General features: G+C 36.6%; 1 protein-coding gene across 1 annotated transcript in view; it reads left to right on the forward strand.

The window, feature by feature from the left end:
- Window positions 1-3,404: 3,404 nt before the first annotated feature.
- Window positions 3,405-22,868, forward strand: part of LOC132152833 (exportin-4) — a 28,685-nt gene continuing 9,221 nt past the window's right edge. Inside the window, exons 1-8 of the mRNA XM_059561741.1 lie at window positions 3,405-3,527; window positions 8,318-8,423; window positions 8,927-9,068; window positions 9,211-9,349; window positions 10,624-10,740; window positions 11,166-11,318; window positions 15,800-15,913; window positions 21,827-21,984. Coding sequence (XP_059417724.1) covers window positions 3,462-3,527; window positions 8,318-8,423; window positions 8,927-9,068; window positions 9,211-9,349; window positions 10,624-10,740; window positions 11,166-11,318; window positions 15,800-15,913; window positions 21,827-21,984 — 995 coding nt within the window. The 5' untranslated portion in view covers window positions 3,405-3,461. The remainder of the gene's footprint in view (window positions 3,528-8,317; window positions 8,424-8,926; window positions 9,069-9,210; window positions 9,350-10,623; window positions 10,741-11,165; window positions 11,319-15,799; window positions 15,914-21,826; window positions 21,985-22,868) is intronic.

Below are 22,868 nucleotides of genomic sequence, written 5' to 3' on the forward strand. Positions count from 1 at the left end.
AATTTAAAAAGGCCTAAATTTACGTTTCTTTGCTTGCCAGTAATATGCATGATAACATTCATTAATTCAAATTAAATACCACACAAAACATTGAGATATTGACATTTTAATTTTGCGTAAGTGTGTTCGTTTAGTTGCTTTTTTCAACTGATAACAAATATTTATTATACCTGGCTTGATTTCTTTTGTTTAAAGGCTTATTAGACCTGTTCCCAATAGTTGCATAACATTCATCTGCTGCTTTAAGTGTATCTGTGCATCACATATTGTTTATAGAGATGAGCTGCAGGCATGCAACAGGCCACCCAGAACAAATCTACAACATTTTGGTTTTCAACTGAACAAAATTACAAGAGCTGGGTCTCCAGCTATTTCCTTTTCTTGTTATGCAGAAGAATTTATGTTATTTTCATCGTATAACTCTGTCTGCTTTATCCTCTTCCTGTTTCCCAGAATATCTTAATTGCATTTAGTTTCATAAGAAGATCTTAAAAGTCAGACGGGTGGTTTTTGTTGTGTGTGTGTGTGTGTGTGTGTTCATTTTCATCCAGATCCACTGGAAATGATCTTGTCTGTCACCATCAGTGAACTTTGAAACAGATGTTGACAAAACATTTTTGCACTTGTTCTAATACAAGGCTGCTGCACCTTTTTAAAGTGATCACACAGCACAGTATTATAACAAGACAGTCTATGACTGAAATGTAAAGAATACTCTGAGACAGAAACCTTTTAAGAAATTGTAAAAAAAGTCTTAAAAGGAAAGACAAATGTATCTGATGGTATGGCTATGTGCAATACAGAAAATACATTATATAGTTTTCTAAATCCATCAAATAACCTTTATAACTTTAAAACTGAATTATTCTATCTAAAAGTTTATATTGATTTATACATTTTCAGTGTAGTTTCATGACCCAATGCTGCTTATTGTTATTAATATCACACTATAAAGTATCATTATCATCATACTTTAATTTATAGTTTCCCTCTCTTTTTGTATAAAGTGTGGTTTTGATTGTCAGTGTGGTTGATCTGGTGTAAGACGAACTGTGTGCCTTCTAATGAATGTGTGGGTGTGTGTACCATGTGCTGATCAGTATTTCAGGAAAAGATGGAAAAGGCCTTCACTTTGCTCTCAGGCTGGTCCTGAGTGTAAGAGAGAGGGTGTTTTTGGTGGAATAGCTTGAGAAAGACAAAAAAGAACCAAGAATGAATGATTGTCATTGAGACTCTGAAGGAGATGTAAATGGATGTCATAGCAGGATGAATATGGAACCGCATTGTTTGCATTTGATCAGTGTTAAGGATGGTTTTGAATTTCTGCAATAAGTCCATTTAATATTGTCTTTCTGAGATCTAATCATTTGTAGTGATATGTCATCACTGCACAGAATGTTCTCTTTATGAATTATTATCTCAAGCTAACTGACAATCATGTGATTACGTGCTTGCAGTCAATATTGTCAAACAACCTGTACAACTGCTGACTGGAAGAGCTTTAAAAAAACAGTCGATGATATTTGTTTTATATATTGTATCAGCACAATCACTTCTAAAAGTAAAGTGTACCATTAACAAATAATGCAAATGCGTATACCAACTCCACTTCAATTGGTATCATGCCTTCCAATCAAACAACTTGATTGTGCTCAATGGAGTATAAAAGCAAGTCTGGCAGATCTTTGCTACCCCATATTCGTGCAGAATGGACCACTCAGTGAAAAGCATGTGCTTTCTATGAATCTCTCACAGAGTCAGGTTTAGGTTTTGAATGTAATGTGTGTGTTTTGTTTAGGATGGATTCTGTGATTTACTTTTGAAAATGTTGACTGACAATCTTTGACTGTATTTAGAACTGTGTGATGATGGGACTTTTTCTGTAATGTATGTTTTTGTATTTTAATGGATGAATGGGTTGGGACATTTTGACATTTGTAATCTTTTAACTGTATTAAATAATACTGTTACTATTGAACATATATTTATACAGATATACATATTTTTTGTATCCTTTTATTCTTTTTTCCTCTTTTCTGAGCTAACTTTTGAACCCCCTTGTCTACAGTATTACAGACAGTATGCATTTGGATTTATCATTTTTTTTACACGTATGTATGAATTGAGAATGTTTAAGAAATGCTTTTGCTGTCCTGATGTGAAAATGTATATGTCTAAATTAAACAAATCATCCTCTTGTTTTGAGTATTGTCGAATGAGTGATGGTGTGTGTACGTGTAGAGGTGTCTGGGCCACATATATATTTTTATCTGATGTAATGCTTCAGAGCATGAATTTCTTTATTTGTCATTGATTCTTACCAATAAATTTGTCACCAAAATATACTTTTATAAATTTAAAGGCAGTCAAAATAAATACAGTCTTGAATATATTCAGAATGAAAATTTTTACATGGCTGATATAAAGTCACATAGAGCTTTTTTTAATTCTAGTTTGCCCATCTCAAAGACGAGGTCTATGTCAAAATACAGATACTTAGTGAAATGGTCTATTATTAATATATATATGTGTGTGTATATATTTATAGCCTACAGAGACATCTAGAGTTAACAATATTAATAAAACAGTATGAAAACTATTTTTAGGAAGACAACAGTTTTAGATCATTGCCATTGGCTGCTAACTCTCCGCACTCAATTAGCCTCCTTGTGTCATTATCAAAATTCAGCCACAGCTATGTCAATTTATAATCCATTTCCTATTTAATGCTATATAGCCTACTTAGATTAAATTAGCCACCCTTCTCTACAGCTATTAAAATACCAATAAAATCAGCTAAAACAATACCTGCAGTACCACTAAATGTTTTTATTTGCCAAATTAAGATTAAAACACAGGACTCAAAGATTCACAGGGAGGGACATCTCCTCATCAAGAGGGACATTTCACTCTTTAAGCTACAAGTGGAAACATTTATGAGAAATGCCGTGAGATTTTACCATTGCAGTAACTTTACACAACCACATGCACCATTTAATTCATATTAGTAGCCTATTATGTCCATATGATGCTCAGAAATGCTGTCTAGACAGGTACAGGCATGTTTGAAGACAATACTACCGAATGGCAATACGTGCTTGAGCAAACATGCAGCTGAGTCTTCTAAAAAATGGTTTAAATTGGTTATTGAGTAAGATCGGTTTCATACATTGGCTACTATTAAAAAAAACACTGGAAGAAATTTACAATGCTGTCTAAAAGGTCAACTGTTTCCACATAAAATGCAATCCTTAGAATGAAAACAAACACATACGAATTAATTCAAAAACTAAAAGTCATATTTCACCTTACAGCATAATGAGCAAAAGGCATTTTATTTCATGTATACACATAACGTAAGGGGGCATCAGAGCTGTCTGTCAAAAAGTGCACGTACTCACTGGCCCGAAGTGCTGCTTAATCCCACAATGCAGTGCATGGCGCGTCACTGAAGAACGACAATGATGGCGGCGGTCGGTGCACCAGAAGTGATTTCACAGCTGGAAAGCGCTGCCAAAGTTTTAATGGTGAGCATTTCGCCGCCTTTTTCACATCTCTGTCAGTGTGTTGTTAGCTCTGTGTGGGGGGTTCACTCTGTGGGGGTCTTGCGGCTCGTCATTTAGCGGGGAAAGACTCGATAAACGCTGAGCGGTGCGTGGCGCAGTACTCGACTCTCTCCATCCCGCTAAAGCCCAGCGCAGCCACCATCACCTTCATCATCTTCTTCCTCACCTCCGCCTTACAGCACCGCTCCGGTGACACAGTCAGTGTTTATAATGATCGCTGAGAGTGCAGGTGTTGTGTCTCAGAGGCCTAGTTAGATCCTCCATCCTTGTAAAGGCGTTTAGTATGAGTTGAAGTGTGTCTGCTGGAGTTTCTCCATCAGCTGCTGTACTTAACAACCACACGCTGTTGATTCAGACGCATGTTTGCCCAAGCACATGTTTAGCAAGACTTAAGGAGACCGAAGACCCGAGACGAGAGAAATTTAAGCTTCTTATTTATCTCATAATAAAACCCAATACTTCATTGTCTGCTTTTGTAAGAGTTGGCTTGCTACATAGTGGGCTAGCTGAAAGTTGAGAGCAGGACATGTGCAGTTAGATGATGGCATGTTTTGCCATTCGCTAGTATTGTCTCCAGACCTGCCTGTACCTGTCTAGACAGCATTTCTGAGCATCATAAGGACAGAATAATATGAATTGAATGGTGCATGTGGTTGTGTAAAGTTACTGCAATGGTAAAATCTCATGGCATTTTTCATAGGTTTTTCCACTTGTAGCTTAAAGACTGAAAATGTCTCTTTATTTTGAACTCAGATTTCTTAAATGTATTTGAAAGAAGCCTTTATGCCCACCAAGGCTGCATTTATTTGATCATAACTAAAACAGTAATATTGTTGAAATATTATTACGATTTAAAAATAACTGTTTTCTGTTTTAATATATTTTACAGTGTAATTTATTCCTGTCATCAAAGCTGAATCTCAGCATCATCTTTCCAGTCTTCAGTGTTACATGATCCTTCAGAAATCATTCTAATATGTTGTCTTGCTGCTCAAGAAACGTTTCTCATTATTATCAATGTTGAAAACCATTGTGCTGCTTAATACTTTTGTAGAAACTGTGCTACTTAAAAAACAAAACAATGTTTTAATTAGGTTTAAGTGGAAATAGATGCTTTAGTGAAATAGAAACATTACTGTCACTTTTGATCAATTTAATGCATCCTTGTTTAAGTGTTAACATTTTTTACTGACCCCAAACTTTTTAATGGTAGTGTTTCAATAAATATTGATGATCATTTGATATAACTGGAAAGATTGCGTGTTTTGTCGTATGAATGGATGCCCTCTGTATTGGATTTGGATTATAAGCAGCTTGGTGTGTATCATTTTGGTTTTGTGGCATTTTTATATGATGATATTTTTATATAAAATCACTCAAAATATAACATTTATATATTTTTAAACAATGTGGCTATCTTTATATTCAATCTAAAAATGCGGTAAAGAATTTACAGACCTATTTATTAGAAGTGGCCTGGTATATGCTTTTAGGCTTCTTGATTGATAGTTCTCTCCAATCATCTTTCCTGAAGCCTAACTAGACCTCCGCTGAGTAGATGAGTAGTTATAAAGTCTGAAAACTTTTGTCATGGATATATTTCAGCGAGCAAAAATGTAAAGCTCTAACAGGAGAGATCAGGTATTGACGTGTATCTCTGATCGTCAGTCAGACTCACTGATGTCAATGCAGTCATGCTTGGGCAGACTAATCACTAAAGTATCCTAGTCAGTTGACGTATCATTACACTACAGTCTTTTATCTTGGTATAGTATTGATAGATGGATGAATTGATTTCAGTCTGCTAGTAAGTGAGCATTTATTATTGAGACCAGATTCAAGATTGCTAGAATGCATTTTTCGTATGGAAAAGTGACATTCTTATCAACATGTTATTTGCAAAACATCAAAAAAAAATCTTCATCACCAGATACTTTTGCTGCATATATTTTTTTTAAGGGTTACATCAGTAGTTCTTCCTGATCATACTGAACATCATTGCGTAATTGATTGACCTTGTGTTGATATCACTGGGTGACTTTAAATAATATAAAGCACACATGCTTGTAAGCTCTAGGGAGGGCTGTTGTCTTTTGTCTACCAGGGATCAAACCATCTTTAAAAAAGTACCTTCAGTGTCTGTGTGAAGCTGAATGTGTTAAAACCCTGAATTAAATGCAGAAGAGAATATTATCTGAATAACATACATGCCCATTGTGTTTTGGACCAGTCTGTCACAGCATCGCCACAGGCATAGGCCTGTATCTGACCATGACTTTTGCATCAGCTTGGTTAAAAGTGAATGTCATACTGATAAACTAAATGAAATGTATAGATTAGCTTGTTACAGCCTTAATGCTTTGTACAATTGGGTAATACAGTCATGGTCAAAAATATTGGCACCCGTGGTAAATATGATCAAAGAAGAAAATTCATCTGCATTGTTAATCCTTTTGATCTTTTATTTAAAAAAAAAGACAAAAAGCTCACCTTTCATTGGATAATAAGAATTTTAAATGGGGGGGGGGGGGTATAGTTATTAATTTTTTTTCTCTCTTAATACATGTTGGACACAATTATTGGCACCCCTAGAAGTTCTTATGAGTAAAATATCTCTGAAGTATATTCCCATTCATATTCACAAATTTTCAAATAACATCTACATCACCACATGTTTTTTTAGGAGGGTTTCAAGAAAAATTCTCCTAGCTCATCCAAAAACAATCCCCAGCATATTTCATTATCAGACATGACTGGAACATCAAGCGGGACTGGTTTCTATGGTCAGATGAAAATAAAAAATGAGCTTTTTAGCAGCGAACACTCAAGATAGATTTGGTGCACACAGGGATAAAATGTACCCCATGTGTACAATGAAATATACTGCTGTATTTTTAATGTTGTTGGCCTATATTTCTGGTCCTGGATGTCCTCTTCAGATACTGTAAATGGCATCTTTTATTTTATTGAATGCCAACGGATAAAAAAGATCAAAAAGGGACTGGCTCTGTTGGAAATTTTATAATGGACCAACCGTACAATAATCCAAACACAAACCTCAAGAACAACAAAGTGGGGGGTGGGTATCTGAAGGATCTGGAGTGAGATTCTGTTGAAGGAATGGTCTCTGATCTCTTGTCAGCTTTTCTCTAACCTCATCAGGCATTATAGGAGAAAACTCAGAGCTATTAAACTGGCAAATGGAGGTTTCAAAAAGCATTGAATTAAACGGTGCTGTTAATTGTGGCCAATGTGTATTAGAGAAAAAAATGATTTCATAATGAGATTACCCCCCATTTTAAATTATTATCCAATGAAAGGTTAGGTTTTTGTGGAATTTTTTAAAATAAAATATCAGAAAGATTAACAATGCAGATACATTTCCACAGCCGCCTTTGATCATATTTACCAAGAGTGCCGATATTTTTGGCTACGACTGCATACAGTCACACCATCTCATTTCAACCTGTGTCTCTACTGTTCTCTGTGAAGCTTGGACATGCATGGATTCAGCCTGGTGTTTCTGTTTAAGCTACGATCAAGAGCTAAGCAATCAATATCCACAAGAGGCAAATCAGTCGTTGACCAGCAGCATCAGATGGAGCTCAAAATATAAAGTGAGGTGCAGGAGCTGCTGTATCTGCCATGTTGAACCTTTTTTTTCCACTATATAGAACCTTTTTGGAAATGGAAATGTTAAAGATTCTTCATGGAACCATTGATTCCAATAAAGAACCTTTAAAGAATGTTCATGTTGAGGTTTCCATGGCATCAGACAGGATTGAGACTGGAGCAAATGAAGCAGAAGTCTGTAGGATTCAGGAAAGTTGACTGGGTGTAATTAGTTGTTCTTGTTGCCTTGGCTGATATTCATCAATCGGCAGGTGGCATTTCATATTTGTATGTTAAAGTGGCACACTGGTTGTACTCCATACAAGAGGTTTGCAGTATTTGTTCAGTCTGACTGTTGAACTTTAATGCTGCAAAGAGTTGATCTATGCATGGAAAATGTTTCTATTGTGCTTATTCTATTTATTTTATATGCCTCGTTTAAATGTCAGGGCATCTCTGTGTGTGTGTGTGTGTGAAATTATACCTTCTTCTCTTTAGTCTGGTAACTGTGAGTTGGATGATGCTGTGCTGTAATTATGTATTAAAATGGAATGGAATGTGACATTTTTATGTTTGTTTGAGTTAAAAGGACACTAAAGAATTATGGAATAACTAAAATCTATAATATACCCTACCTTTCAAGTTCAGAGTCAGTAAGATTTTTTTTTTTAAACGAATGCTTTATTCAGTGAGGATGCTGAATGTTGATCAAAGACAAACTTAATGTTACAAAAGATAAACAAAGCTGTTTATCAAAGAATCTTGAAGAAGAAATGTTTCTTGAACACCTAATCAACATATTACATTGATTTCTGAAGATGGAGGTAATTGCTTTGCCTTCACAGAAATTAATTAATTTTAAATTGTAATCATATTTCAAAATATTATGTTTTAATTGTATCTTTAATCAAATAAATGCAGGCTTTATAAGCATAAGACTTCTTGCAAAAATCTTACTGAATCCTACTGACATTTTTAAAAGGTAATGTATATAATAATTGTAATAAAGATTGGTTTAAATAAACATAAACTTGTGTTTGGTTTGCTTGTTTTGGTCTGCATTTGTGATATTTAATATCGATCATTGCACCGTGTTCAAAGACCCAAATGTTAAACCCCTCCCATGAATGTGTTGACAGGCACCGCCGTCCATGGTAAGCACAGAACAGAGGCAGCATGCAGAGCACATATTCCTCTCCTTCAGGAAGTCAAAATCCCCCTTTGCCATCTGCAAACACATCCTCGGTGAGTCTCAGCACTCAGGTCTCACAGACACTTGGACTAATACTGACACCACTGTGCGGAGTCTTAGTTCTTCCCAAAAGATTTTCTTCATAATATCTCACCAGTGACTTGCCAGTCTTTCTCAGAAAGCACAGACTTTACATTTCAAATTTGTATGTCTGCAAAATTTTAATTTATCAACTATAAATCGCTAATTTATTAGTTTTCATAAAACAGCAGTTAAGAAATCATCGGATCACATGTGCACCAGATCTGCTGTTTTTTTTATTTGTTTGTTTTTTGGCCTGATTCTGTAAAAAAAAAACAAAAAAAAAAAAACAAGGACCACACCGTTTTGTTCTTCAGTTTTGCTTGAATTGTATCGGAGCCTTAATACATTTTTAATGCCTAAACTCATAAAACTCTGTTAATTTCAAGGACATATTAAAATTTGTTTAGAGTGTAAAACTATAATAATTTAGAAAATAATAATAACGAATGACTGTTGTCTGTCTTTTTCACAGAGACTAGTAAAGTGGACTATGTGTTGTTCCAGGCCGCCACAGCCATCATGGAGGCTGTGGTTAGAGAATGGATCCTTCTGGAAAAGAGCTGCATTGAGTCCCTCAGAACGTTCCTCCTCACCTACGTCTTACAGAGACCCAAGTAAGTGTATGAACATAAAACGTGACGGCATACGCAAAACTTTTCTGTTTTGGTCTGTATTTAGCATGGCTCAGTAAAAGTGTGCATCTCTTGCCTGATTTTTTTTTTTTTAACTGTATACATTTCTCTCTGTTCCCTGCAGTCTGCAAAAGTATGTTCGAGAGCAGATCCTGTTAGCAGTCGCAGTCATAGTGAAGAGAGGCTCTCTTGACAAATCCATCAACTGTAAGAGCATCTTCCATGAGGTCAGCCAACTCATTAGCAGCGGCAATCCCACAGTGGTAAGACTTGTGTATCACATCATGGACCAAAGCTGTAAGAGTTTGCAGTGCTTTCAAACTATAATTCAGCAATGGCTGAATGTGCATTGTTTGTTTTCAAACTTGTAGATGCATGTCTATATGTTAAAACATTCAAATAGATAATTTAAACTGACAATACTTCACAATATTACAGGGTTTACTGTATTTTTAATAAATAAATGTTTCCTTGGTGAGCATAAGAGACTTTCAAAAAAAAAAAAAAGAGAAAATATTTTTCCCTTCAAAAGGGAGGCCCGGCAGAAAGAGTTTTGGAACCACTGGCCAACTCAGACATACATTATTTAATTTAATTTAATTCATACAGGCCTAACTCATGCTGCACATTTGCACTTTTTGAAAAAAAAAATGGCACAATAAAAAAATACTTTCCAGGTCTATGTCCAATCCCTCAGTTTCTAGTTATTTAAGGTAAAAAAAATATTGATGTTTTACTTAATTAAAATCAATAAATTTTTATCTTTTGTGAATAAATCATCTTGTGGGCTTATTTGGTACACATACAGGCTTAAATATTGCAAAGTACCAATTAAGGCCATGCCAGACCTTTGACATTATTCATAAAAATCTTCATTTTATATTCTAAATTGTACATCAACTAATCAGTACATTTTCAAATGAGAGATACATATTTTATTTCAACACACTTTTTTTTTTTTTTTTACTTTTCCCCATATAAATCTGGACAATATCTATGAAAAGCTGCTAAACTTAGATTTTGGTGGGCTTAATGGGAACACTTACCCTAATTGTCTATGTGGTTGATATAAAAAAAAAGAGAGAGAGAGAGAATATGTTGGGGCCCTAACATGTGTTGTATTGTAACATATTAAGTTGACCGTCTGTAGTAATAATAATAAAAATAAAAAAAAAGCAGCAGTATGTCACTGAATTTTGCCCATTCCCCTAAAAATAATTTATGGCCATGGGTGTTCCTAAACAAAATTGTTAACAGAGCCCTATTGAAAAAATAGAGTATGCCCTGTGTCCTGCAGAGAGCGCTCCTGTTCTATGGTTTGAATTTGTTCAGTTAAAGTTAAAGAGTTAGTGTGGTCAGTCAAATGCCTAGCCGTAATAATACATTAGACATTAAAACTGAAACCTTTGGAAAACTTCTGTTCTTATTTGATGTATTTTGCACCAGTATTGAATTATAATAGGTAATTTAAATGGTATTTAAGATATTTAACCTGTTTTGCCTTGATGGAAAGTAATGCCTGTCTCTGTCCTGCTAGCAAACACTGGCCTGCTCCATCCTGACGGCTCTGTTGAGTGAGTTCTCCAGCTCCAGTAAGACCAGTAACATTGGCCTCAGTATGGAGTTTCACGGAAGCTGCAAACGTGTCTTTCAGGTCTGTCCTTCTGTCCCTGTTAACAGGTGTATTGTCCCTGTGCTGGCTGTTTACTGTTTATATTTGTATGTTAACCAGTAATACCCAAAAACGTTTAGAAATATTCATGTGATATGAATTTTTCATTGATATCAAATCATTGATGATCCTATATAGTTTTAGTTAATATTTTGAATTAGATTTTATTTTTAAATTTTATATATTAAGTTTTGTTTAAAAAAATAATTGTATTGTTTTTTTTTTGTTTTTTTTAGTTAATTTAGTTTTAGTTATTTTAGTACTAAAAACAAAAAAATGAAAAGTGTTGCCTTGTCAATTATCTGAAAAAAAATATATATATATGGTTCAGATTTAATGAAAACAATAAAAACCATGATCTGAAACATGTCGTAATCATAATGCATATATGTGTGTGTGTGTTGCAGGAGGACGATCTCAGGCAGATCTTCATGCTCACTATGGAGGTCCTGCAGGAGTTCAGTCGGAGGGAGAACCTCAATGCTCAGATGTCCTGTGTTTTCCAGCGCTACCTTGCGCTGGCCAATCAAGTGCTCAGCTGGAACTTTCTTCCACCCAATCATATCCTTTTAGTGACTTTTTATATTTGTGTGTATGTTTGTAGCTATGTCTTTTTTACTTGTAAATTTAGAGGGAAGTACAGAGGTGAAGCAGGCTGGATTTCCTGCGAGCACTAGAGAGCACTAGACCTGGACTGCAGCCACAAATGTTTTAGAGGTACAAGGTTAAGAAAGAAAATTATCTGTGACTTATTATTGGATTAATAAGAGACAAGCTATAATGTGATAATCATTCTTAACCTTCATAACCTTTATTGCTAAATAATCGCAAACAGAACTAGATCCAGGCTCATTTCTTGGTGCTTGTTAAAATAAGAAAAAGAAAAAAAGAACCTGACCTTGCGGCTAACTTATTTTAGAGCGTGCTTTCACCTGCTTAAAGCCACAAAATTTGAACCTCTCTGGCATTTGTATTAATGATCGATTTGCATCTAGATAGTTTGTCTCACAATTTAATACATTTGAATACATTCAGATACATTTCTAAAGGTTTTAAGGATCTTGTCCCTCTGTAGTTTTGCTTGTGCCTTGGCATGCCTTTTTTATTTTTTATTTTTTTGTACTATTGGCATGTGCTGGTGTTAGTCCTAAATCATGAGCTGTGATTGATGGTGTCCGTGCGTCTGTGTGTTTTAGCTCTGTGAGGTGTTAATACCACTCAGGCTGACTTTGTGTCTCTGTGTCTCTTTAAAGAGATCTGAGCTGGCGTCTGTGCCAACCAGGGTCACATATCACTTACAAAGGAGGCCTGTGCCAAGCCCTTATTGTGCTCAATAAGTGTGCCTTTAAACACACAGCTCATTGAGTGCTGGGCTGGAATGTCGGCCAGCCATTTGTGCATTGATGTGTTTGCATACTTTCAAGTCATATTAATCACCCACTGGGCGCTGGAGGAAGATAGTTCTTTGATACCATGAACACATTTGCTAAGGACACAGAGAGGACAGAGTGGGTTTGTTGGTGTTCATTTCTAAAATTGACTATTTGATGAGTTGCATGAATGAGTTGTCATTTAATCTGTTCTTTAATGTGAGTCTATACAAGATTTGCATTCACAACACACACACAGATATATGTATGTGTGTGTGTGTATTTGTGTATGTATGCGTAAGATACAATAGTAATATATTTCTTGAAATAATAATAATATAAAATTACTACTATTTTATTCAAATTGTTTGTCCTAGCTGCAAATTTTTCTTGCCTGACCGGATGAATAGCCTGATTAAGTAACCAAAAAATAACTAGTGACACATCGACATTCGAGAATGATTCTTCTGATTTTATTACGTTCAGCTTAAAAAGCAATTGATGGTTGATGGTGTATTCTGATATCAGTGGCTCGTGCTGCTTGTCTCTGAGAGAGACTTTCATTGAGAAATCAAATCAAATGAGCATAACTGCACATAAACTCACAGAACATACTGAGGTGAAAATTCTAAATGTTTAGTTTATTTATAACATGTAGTTAAGTATCACATTATTTTCACAATTGCAAATGTTACATTGATTGTAGTTCAACAAACAAGTAGTTACTTACATTTTTTTTTCTATTTCACAAATGAAAATTGTTCCAAACAAAGATCAGAACAGAAGTATTTTATGATCTCTGAGCAACACAAGGCGTTTTTTTAACTTAATCAGCATTTACTTTGGCATTTTGAAGGAATGAGTGACTCAAAATTTGATTTAAAACATTAATCTCATATCAGATGCAATAAGTTTTATTTTATTTTATTTTTTACTTTTGAAAGTATCTTATGCTCACCAATGCTGCATTTATTTGATCAAATATACATTAAGCAGTAATAATATTAAATATTATTAAATGTAAAATTACATTTTTCTATTTTAGTGTTTTAAAATGTAATTTATTCCTGTTAATTTAATACTTTAATACTTTAAAACCCCAAACTTTTGAACAGTGTTTTATATTACATTTTTGTGATATATTTTAAATTATTTATATGATGTACTGTAACAGCCAACATGACGTGTGTGCGCACGCGTGTGTGTGTGTTTCTGACAGCCGCTTAGACTCTTTTCTCAAAGTGCCGCCATCTCTCAGTACTCAAGGCCATGGCATGCGTGTTATCTTTCCATGACACACTCCCACTTGACGCATGTACATGTCATCTGAGTGAATCCTAAACATGTGATTCCCCTCAATGTCTGCAGGACTGCATGTCTGTTCACGGCTTTAGTGACCCTGGGGCGGGTTGTGGCCAGGCTTTGAGCCGGTCAGGTGCTCTGAATGGTAGAGCGAGATGACAGACGGCTGTGTGTCACTGCGCATTTCTAACACACACATGCACAAGTGGAGCAGAGCTTTGTAAGACTGCTGTCCCTGACTTGACTACGGGGAGGAGGGCATTCCTGGGGCGTGGGGGGAATCTTAAGAGGGAGGATGTGACACTCAGGCTTCCTAATAGACTTGGATCTCATCTCTGTTCTCTGGCACCGGGCAGCTCTCAGCACTCTCATAATTATTATGTTCTCTGAATGCCTCCTGATTGATTCAGTCTGCAGTCCTAAACTTAAACACACAATGTCTTCAGCTCACATTCAGCTACTACTTCATTTTCTTGCACTTCAGTGTCCACTTTTGATTTTAATCGACCCTGCCAATATATCAACCGTGTTATCATTAATCTCTACTGAGCGGCAGATATCTATGTATTCAGTGATTTTGGGTTAAGGAAGCAGCATCTTGCAGATTCAGACCAGTTCCACCTGAATTATGTCTCTGAATTTGTGCAGTTGCCAGCTTGTTGCAGTGGCCACCTCTGAAAAATATTTTCCTTGTGTGGTAACTGGAAACTTTTTGTTGTGGTACACATTTAAATTATATCTTTTAGTTGATATTGTTTTTTTTTGGTCTTCATTTACATATGTGTTCTTGGGGGAAATCCAAAAATATGAATAGTTATATTATATAACTTTCTAGAGACAGTGCTACCAAATTTAAGACTTCATGCTGTTGTTTTTAGGAAGCCAAACTATTTGAATAAAACAGTAGTAGTAGTAGTAGTAATATATATATATATATATATATATATATATATATATATATTATATATATATTATATATATATATATAGCAGCAAAACTGTTTTCAAGATTTATAAGAAATGTTTCTTGAACACCAAATCAGCATTTTAAAAATGATTTCAGATTTTTATTTTACTGACCCTAAACTTCAGAAAAATAGTGGATTGTCAACAAACATATAAGATAAACACATCAATTAACTTACTTTATTGCAATTACATGTGCAAAAGGGCTTCTTTGGTAGTTGCGTCACGTCTCACTGTTTTTCTTTTTTTCTTTCTGTTTCACTCGTGGCATCTCATACCATGAGTGTTTCAAGTTCAAAACATATCTCGAGTCTGCTTCTGTGCTATTTCACTGAGCTCATTCTAGCTGAACATGATAACATGTCCGTTGTGAATGCAGCCCTTCATCAGCCCAATGTTACAGCACTTACTTGAGACCGTCTGTTTGGTTTCGGAGTTTGTCATGTGTTTTGAGTCTTCAGCAGCTGGGACGAGGGCTGGTGGAAACGAGTCATGTGCGTTTGTGAGTAAGCCCGGGTTGGGTTTCAGAAGGTCATATTTGTCACCCTTCCAGTTTTTCATACGCTCACACACTTTTCCAGCAGTGGCTCCAAGTGACATTAAGTGACCGGCTGGTTTATCCCCTACGCCCTGTCCATCCGTCAGTCAGTCTCTCCTGCTGCGCTCACGTGGCAGGCTGCTATCAGCTCGCTGGTGGTCAGCACAAAAGCTCCAGCTGCTCTCCCTTGAGGCCCATTCTCTCCTCAGCACGGGTCACTCAGAGTTCTGCCGGCCCCAGGCCTTGCTATTTTTAAGAAGCCGTAAAGTCAGGTCTGATCAGGACAGACACAGGCAGAAGAGTTATAACACTTCAGCACACTTATTCTAGTTTGGCACCTGGCACTTCCCAGTTTCAGCTTTAGTGAATGCATAGGTGAGTCGCCACATAATTTGCTTTGACATATGTGGCTGTATATGGTGGACGTGAGCAGATACGCTAATGTGTGTGTGTGTGAATGAGAGAGCGCTTGCATTTGTCTGCTGGGAGTGACTGTGGGTCCGGCCTGGAGGAATGCATGGCCTTTGCCGGTAACTGGCTTTGATCAGACATTCCTGTGGGAGCCTTTTCTCTCTCTCCCTCCCTGCCTCTCGCGCTTTTTGACATTCCTTTTTTTCCAGTGGGCTACATATGGATAGGGGGAGATTTTGATGTAAACATTTAGGGGAGGGGACAGTAGTAACGGTGCTGCTGAAGAAGAGCGATAGAGAAGGAGCTGCAGAAAACAGTCGCTGGGAATTCACTGCAGCAATTTTCCACACTCTTCTTAATCCAGAACAGAACGGCCAGAGAGAAGTGACAGAGGCTTAAAAAAATGTCTTTCCTTATCCTTTCTGCTTCTGCTATTGCCCTTAACTGAGGTGTCACTGGGGAGGCACTACATTGCCATGTTCGAAGCGACTCAGAATGTCATGCTCAAGCCAACCGAGTCCTGGAGGGAAACTCTTCTAGACCACAGAGTCATGGACCTTTTCTTCACTGTGAGTACCAACTTATGCATTTATTCTATCTGAGGTGTTTTCTCAACTACCTGTTTGAAAGAGATTTTCTTTAATCCTTTTTCCTGATTTCTTATCCTGCCATTGCACATTCAATACCTGCGTCTCTGCTTCCCCTCATTCTATGTTTATTCCTCTCATGTTCTTTCTTCCTGCTTTGCTTTTTCTAAATAATTGTCTCCAACCACTGATGTTTTGACCAAATGACAATGCATCAGATATTGTTATAAATATTTAGCAGATATAGAAATATTTATAAGGCACGTTTAGAAGTGAGCTGCAGTTTTTGAAAAGTCTCTTGTGCTCACCAGAAATACTGTAAAAACTGTAATATATTTGAAATCTTGTTACATTATTATTACATTACTTTGCTTTTGTGAAAACTGATTCTTTTTTCTTCAAGATTTGAGGAATTGAACGTTCAGAAGAACAGTATTTATTTGAAGAAGATTTATCATTATAAATGTCTTTACTGTCACTTTTTTAAAAAACCTTGCTAAGCCAAAACTTTTGAACGATAGGCTATTTGATATAGTATATGATGCTTTCAGCACTCCTGTAAAAACGTGAACTTGCTCTTTTAGTCTGAAACGGGGTCTGTGGGTGACACAACTGTCCCAGGGATAAACCGTTCCCAAATGTGAAGTCTGTTGCTCATGGCAATAATGACAACATTACAAGGAAAATGTTTGGTAATAAGGTAATAAATAATTGTATTAGATATGCATTAGTACAGATTCAGTGCTGTCAGAGTTCTCCTGAGAAGCAAATCTATCATGAGCATTATTATATACTATAATTATCCATAGTTTCATTTTGATGTTAATGTTCAGATTTAAAGTGACTTGTAGCCAAATATGGTGTCCCATACTCGGAATTTGTGATCTGCATTTAACTCATTCAAGTGTTACACACACAGCAGTGAGTAGTGAACACACACACACACACACACACACACACACCATAAACACGCCCGGAGCTGTCGGCAGCCAATTTTTTTGCTGTAGCTCCCAGGGAGCAGTTGGGGGTTCGATCCTTTGCTAAAGGGTCTCACCTCAGTTGTGGTATTGAAGTTGGAAGAGAGCACTGTGCATTCACTCCCCACACCTACAATCTCTGCCAGTAGCAAGACTCAAACCCGCAACCTTTGGGTTGCAGTCTGACTCTCTTACCATTAGGCCATGACTGCCCTAGATGGCTGAATAAAGTTTAAGATACCTATTTGAAATACTTCTTAAATTCTTCTTCTACTTTAAATCTACTTTTAGACTCTATTTTCCCCAGAATATCATGTTATGCCTGCATACTGCATAATATACCTTCCAGTCATTAGAAATCCAGTCTAATGGTTCGTTACATCTCACAGAACTAATTCCTGTGAGGCTCAGGTTGTGATGTGTGGAACATTTCTGTCAGGTTACACCGGCATCAGTGATGCATATGCCAAATAGCGTTCCGCTCTTTCTCCATTACCATTACACGTTCTCCGAGGCATGTGCTGCAAAATAATGCTCTGCTTTCCACCATCAGTCTTGGGTGGTTTCTACAGCCAGATTAGACGTTACTTTCCTTCACTCTGTTGCTCAGGAATGAGTCAACAAGGTGCCAATATGCTGCTCCATAATTCACGCATCTTTTCTAAGGAGGCCGCAATCTATAAACTGGCGACAAACTGCACAGCCGTTTAAAAAGGGTCAATCTGTTGACCTGGAGGTAAAGGGCTGTTCAAACATAAGTGTCTCATTTGTCTTTCTGGGATTTGCTGTTAGGAGTTTTAAGCATACTGAAATAACAGATAAATATGGTTGTTGTTGTTGTTTTTTTAAGTTAGATTCTAAAACTTATGTCATATATTTTTATTTTCTTAATAATCTTCAGAGTCATGTAAAATGAGATGGAAATCAACTATTTTGGATTTTGTAGTCAAAAGAATTTAACTGCTTTAGTATGACACACCCAAATCATCACTGGGTCATTCATATGTAGTTTAGTGGTTTCATTTGGTTGAATAGTATAAAGAAAAAAATCGCATTTAGTGATTGTCATTTTTTTTTATAAATATTTATTTGACATTAAAGTATGTGTTGTCATTGTTGAAAAGCCGAATTGAATTTTCTGTGGTACAGTGTTGTAACACACAAAAACATCCAAGAAGATAAATACATTTATCGGTAAATAATTATGGGGTCCATGCTTTATTTATGATTTCACAAGATTTCAAATAAATGCTGTTCTTTTGAAGCTCACATAATTGCATTTAAAAAAAAAAAAAAAAAAAATATATATATATATATATATATATATATATATATATATATATATATATATATATATATATATATATATATATATATATATATATATATATATATAATATTTTAATTAATAACATTTTACAATATTATTGTTTGATAACAAATTCATTAGATAAGAATAAAAAATAGTACACAATAGTATCACATTAATGCAGCCTTGGCAAACAAATGAAACCTCTTTCAAAACATGTGAAAAAAACTTTGTGTAGATATTGGCTTTTGACAAATGGATTTATTTATTTTTGACAAAAAAACTGAGATGGAGACAGCCGGTAAGTAGATGGAGAAATGAACAAGACCTGGAAAAATTGTGAGCCAGATTCAAACATTTATCCCCCATGTGAGCACCACAGTGTCTAGACCGTGAATCTGATATCTGATTGTAACATTAATTTAGGATTGTATTTAGGATAGTTCAGTGAAATCTCTTTGGTGCTGAGCATGTAGTTCAGCAGTTCTGTGCCGGTCGTTTGGAGTGTTTGTTTGAGCCATGTGATATTTAGTTGTATTTCCAGTGAGTGGGGGGAATGTTTTTGTTAAGGGTAAAAGTGGTCCGCTGTCACACCCTCTGAGTGTCTTTACGAGTCTCCTTGTAGCTGTGTGTGGTGCGCTTGTTGTTTTTTACGCCCATGCCAGGGGGATCTATGTGTATAAGGGTGAGTGCGTTTGTCGGCCTGTCAGTGGTGTCTGTGTGTGTATGTTGGCTCGTCAGCTGTGCCCTGAACAGACGAGGGTGCGTCCATACACGCGCTGCTGGGGTCAGAGGTGACTAGAGATGAACTGCAGGATTAGACTCTGAACCCTGGATTCATAGCCCCTGTTAACAGCCTCCAATCCTGCCTCGGGTGGTCTGAGGAGGGGGCAAGCCATCCATCTGAAGCAGTCTCTCGGCCTCTTTGATTGCTTTTCAGAGGTTCGGAAATGTGCAGAAGAGAGAAAATGAAGCATAACTTAAATAAGTCTCATTCGCTTTGCACCTAATAAAGCCATGGTTGGGCTAACATTTTTCTACCAGCCAAACCAACTGAAGGGTGTTTTTGTTTGTGGTATTAGTTTAGGTTTGTTCTTACACCCTCCGGCTTCACATACACTCTCTCATGTAGTAACAAACAGTCACATTTTTTATATATCCATAAAATAAGTCAAAATGGTGTCAGATTCACAACTGAATAATTTTTTATTTATTTTTTTTTTTTTATCAAAAATGGATTATAATTTAGGACCCTTAAGATTTTGCATTGACATTTATTTTCATAGTCCAGCACATTTCTCAACAAATTCTTATTACAGTGTGTCCAGGTACTTGTTTTTATTTTATTTTTTTATTTTTATTAGTAGTGATCCTCATTACAGATCATAATTTTTTTTTTACTATTTTTTATATTTATTTTAGTGTAATGTATTATATATTTGTGCATTGCAACGAGTGATATTTTATGAAGTTATTTATTGCATAATGAGTTCTCTATTCAGAACACATCTATTTCTTTGTGTATTTGTTTTTTTGTTTTTCTTTGTTTCTTTGTAAATTAAAATCTTAAATTTTTGTATTTTGAGGTTCAATATGATAGTTATGTCTTCATTACTGTAATTAATTTTGAAAGTACCTAATACAAAGACTTATATAATTTTTTTTTTTTATTTCAATATTTTTTGTATTGGAGTGATGAGAATAAGATTTTAATTAATATATTTGTTTATTTGAGAATGAGGTGTCACAATTAAAAAAATAAATGTCTGTTTTTTTCGCATTAATTATATTGATATATGTTTTTGTTTCGAGGCATTTCTTTATTTAGTATATATTAAAAACATTTTTTTTACTTTTTTCCGTATTTTGGGTCCACATGTGTTAAGCGCTAAGCAAAGTTTTAGAAGCGGAGATCAGATTCTGACTCAGAGCATGTGTGTGGTTTGTTTATGGTATAAACACAATCAGGGCTTGTTATGGCACTTGGAGTATAACGCTGTCATGAGGTGATTGATTGTGGCCTCTGATTTTGTAACAGGATCTGAACACACTGAATGCAACCGGAGCAGTGAGCGGTGAGAATAGAAAGCAGGAGAGGGTCTAATCCTCCCCGTGGACATACACAAGTCTTTGTCTTTTCTCTATTAATAGATCGCCCTGTCGCTTTTCTCTAGCATTCAATTCGGAGAGCTACCTAGTCTTGTTTTGATTTAGACACCCCCTCGCCCCCTGCCAGGCTCTAACTATAGTCAGACTCAAGGCGATTGGCATAGTTCACATGGCGCGGATGTTCTTCAGCGCAGCTGTTTGTACAGAGCATGCTGCTCACAGAGCGTTGGCCTTGTACTCTTTTTCTTTCTTCTTTCGCTATTCAGTTCCCTCTCTCTCTCTCTCTCTCTCTCTCTCTCTCTCTCATCTCCCCCTCACACCCCTCCTCTCTCTCTCTTTCTCTTTCTCCCTCCCTCTCTTCTTCAGCTCAGAAGATGATTTCACACCGCTCTAGCAGACAGGGCTGTGCTATAGGGTGTTAGTGTTAGCACTTTACCCAGTGGCTGATGTTCATCTGTTTATCTGTAGGAGGTGGTATGTGTTGAGGAAATGCCACTTTAGGTTCGTCCACAGTCTTCCAGATCGTTCAGAGGGCTCAGTCCAACTCCGTGCACGTCTTCGCAGAGCATCTCCACCAGAACGTCTGCCGAACAGACGAGAGAGAGTAAGATTCCAGGGATTTAGGAAAGAACAAAGAGCAAAGGACTGTGCCAAACAACCACATGTGTTGGAGACTCGAGTCGGTCTGCTCAGAATGGTTTAGCTGTCTCTTCGGCCATGTAGCGCTCTCTTTTCGCCGCTCGTCCTCGTGAAAGCCTCGGACTGGATTGGTAATTGAGAAGCCGATCTGATTGATTGGCTTGGGTTGTGGCAGCCAGGTGTTTTTATCCGTGGCGAGATGCAGTAGTTTTGCCATTGAGGAAAATTGTGGAATACCCCTCACCTTCACCAGTTCATTATTCCACTGAGTAGGTTTCAGAGACTTGCGTGAGATGAGAAATCGAAGACAGACCACGTATCTATGCGTAAGAGAGCAGAAGAAACGGATGCGGACAAGAAAGAATGTTTTTGTATGTCAATGAGAGAGTCTTTTCTCTGTGATTCAGGGAGACTGTGTGTGAGCTCCTCGGCCAGTGTGTTTTGTCAGCTGCCCTTGGGCCGGTCTGTAGTTCCTCCTGGATTCTTTGAGGGGGCCTGTCTGGTTTTAACATTGTAGCGTATACCTACAGTCCCATTTACAGACTCCAGAACTGCCACTGCTTCTTTTCTCTCTCATGCACTCATGATATGATATCATTTCTTCTGAGAAGGATTTCAGTCTGTTGGTGAGCTGCGCTGATGTCGATTTAGAGAGTTGATCATTAAGTCTGTTTTAGGATATCTTGATCTTTGTGTGGGATCATCAATGTTGGTTAGTCATTTGAAAGTTCTTGAGTTCAAAGGAAAGTCGATAATCTGGTATCAGGCTTGCACCTTTTATTATGCTTTTGAAAATAGGATTGTTTACACCAGTGTAATGAGTTGAGTCAGAAATGACGTGTTTTTGTCTCTGTCTTGTAGGTGCACAGGAAAATCAGAGAGGACTCAGACATGGCTCAAGATTCCCTTCAGTGCCTGGCCCAGCTGGCCTCCATCCATGGCCCCATCTTCCCCGATGAGAGCGCTCAGGTGACCTACCTGGCCCACCTGGTGGAGGGATTGCTCAGTATGATCAATGGGTGCGTTTCTCTGAAACGTTGAGTCATTTACTGCACTGCGTGCATGATATGCTTGTCATTCCCAAATGTATTATTTTGTATTTAGATAACTGCATAGTAGTTGTCAAACAAAGGTGAACCTAATGAAAGCATGTCTAGGTTACGTTTCACTCTACAATCATTATAATTAATAAAATAATTTACATTTTGAATTTTTATTTTAGGTCCAGTAATGAAATTTTAAAGCAATGCAAAACATATTAATGATCTTAAACATATGCTTAATTCTCTTTTAAGTAAAATGTAATTTTTATTTTTTTAGTTAAATATGGTCCAGACAAGTTCTTGACAGTGAGATCTTGCCATATAGCAGGGTTAGAAAATTACCAGGACAAGTCACAAATCTACAACCCAATTATTTTTCAAATATAATGGGGGGGGGGTTCCCTTGACGTGTATAGATAATAAACAAATAATATTATACTACTACTACTACTACTGTTTAAGTATTTCTTTATTTTATTTATAGAATTAAATACTATTAGTTTAATTTACTAAACTTAAATGTGGAAAATGTGTGTTCATAATGGCCTCTTGAAAATACTTTCCAGGAGCCAGATATTATCTACTAGTAAATTAAATTTTTGACACTGTTGTACAACATGTATTGGTGGAGTCGTGTGTTAGTACTCACAACCTAAATGCTCTGTAATGATGTCTCTGTGGCTTTAAATAACACACATTCTCTCATACACTGCTATTTGGAATTTGAGAACAAGTAGACGAAGTAGGCGTAGTGAGTCGGGGTCTCTCCCCACTCCTCCCTCTCTCTGTTTCTGCCATTCTGTAATCACCTATTCCTGGAGCATTTTTCCAGTTGCATCATCGGAAAACCATGCGGCAGG

Source organism: Carassius carassius, chromosome 11 (genome assembly GCF_963082965.1).
Source record: "Carassius carassius chromosome 11, fCarCar2.1, whole genome shotgun sequence".
NCBI lineage: Eukaryota > Metazoa > Chordata > Actinopteri > Cypriniformes > Cyprinidae > Carassius > Carassius carassius.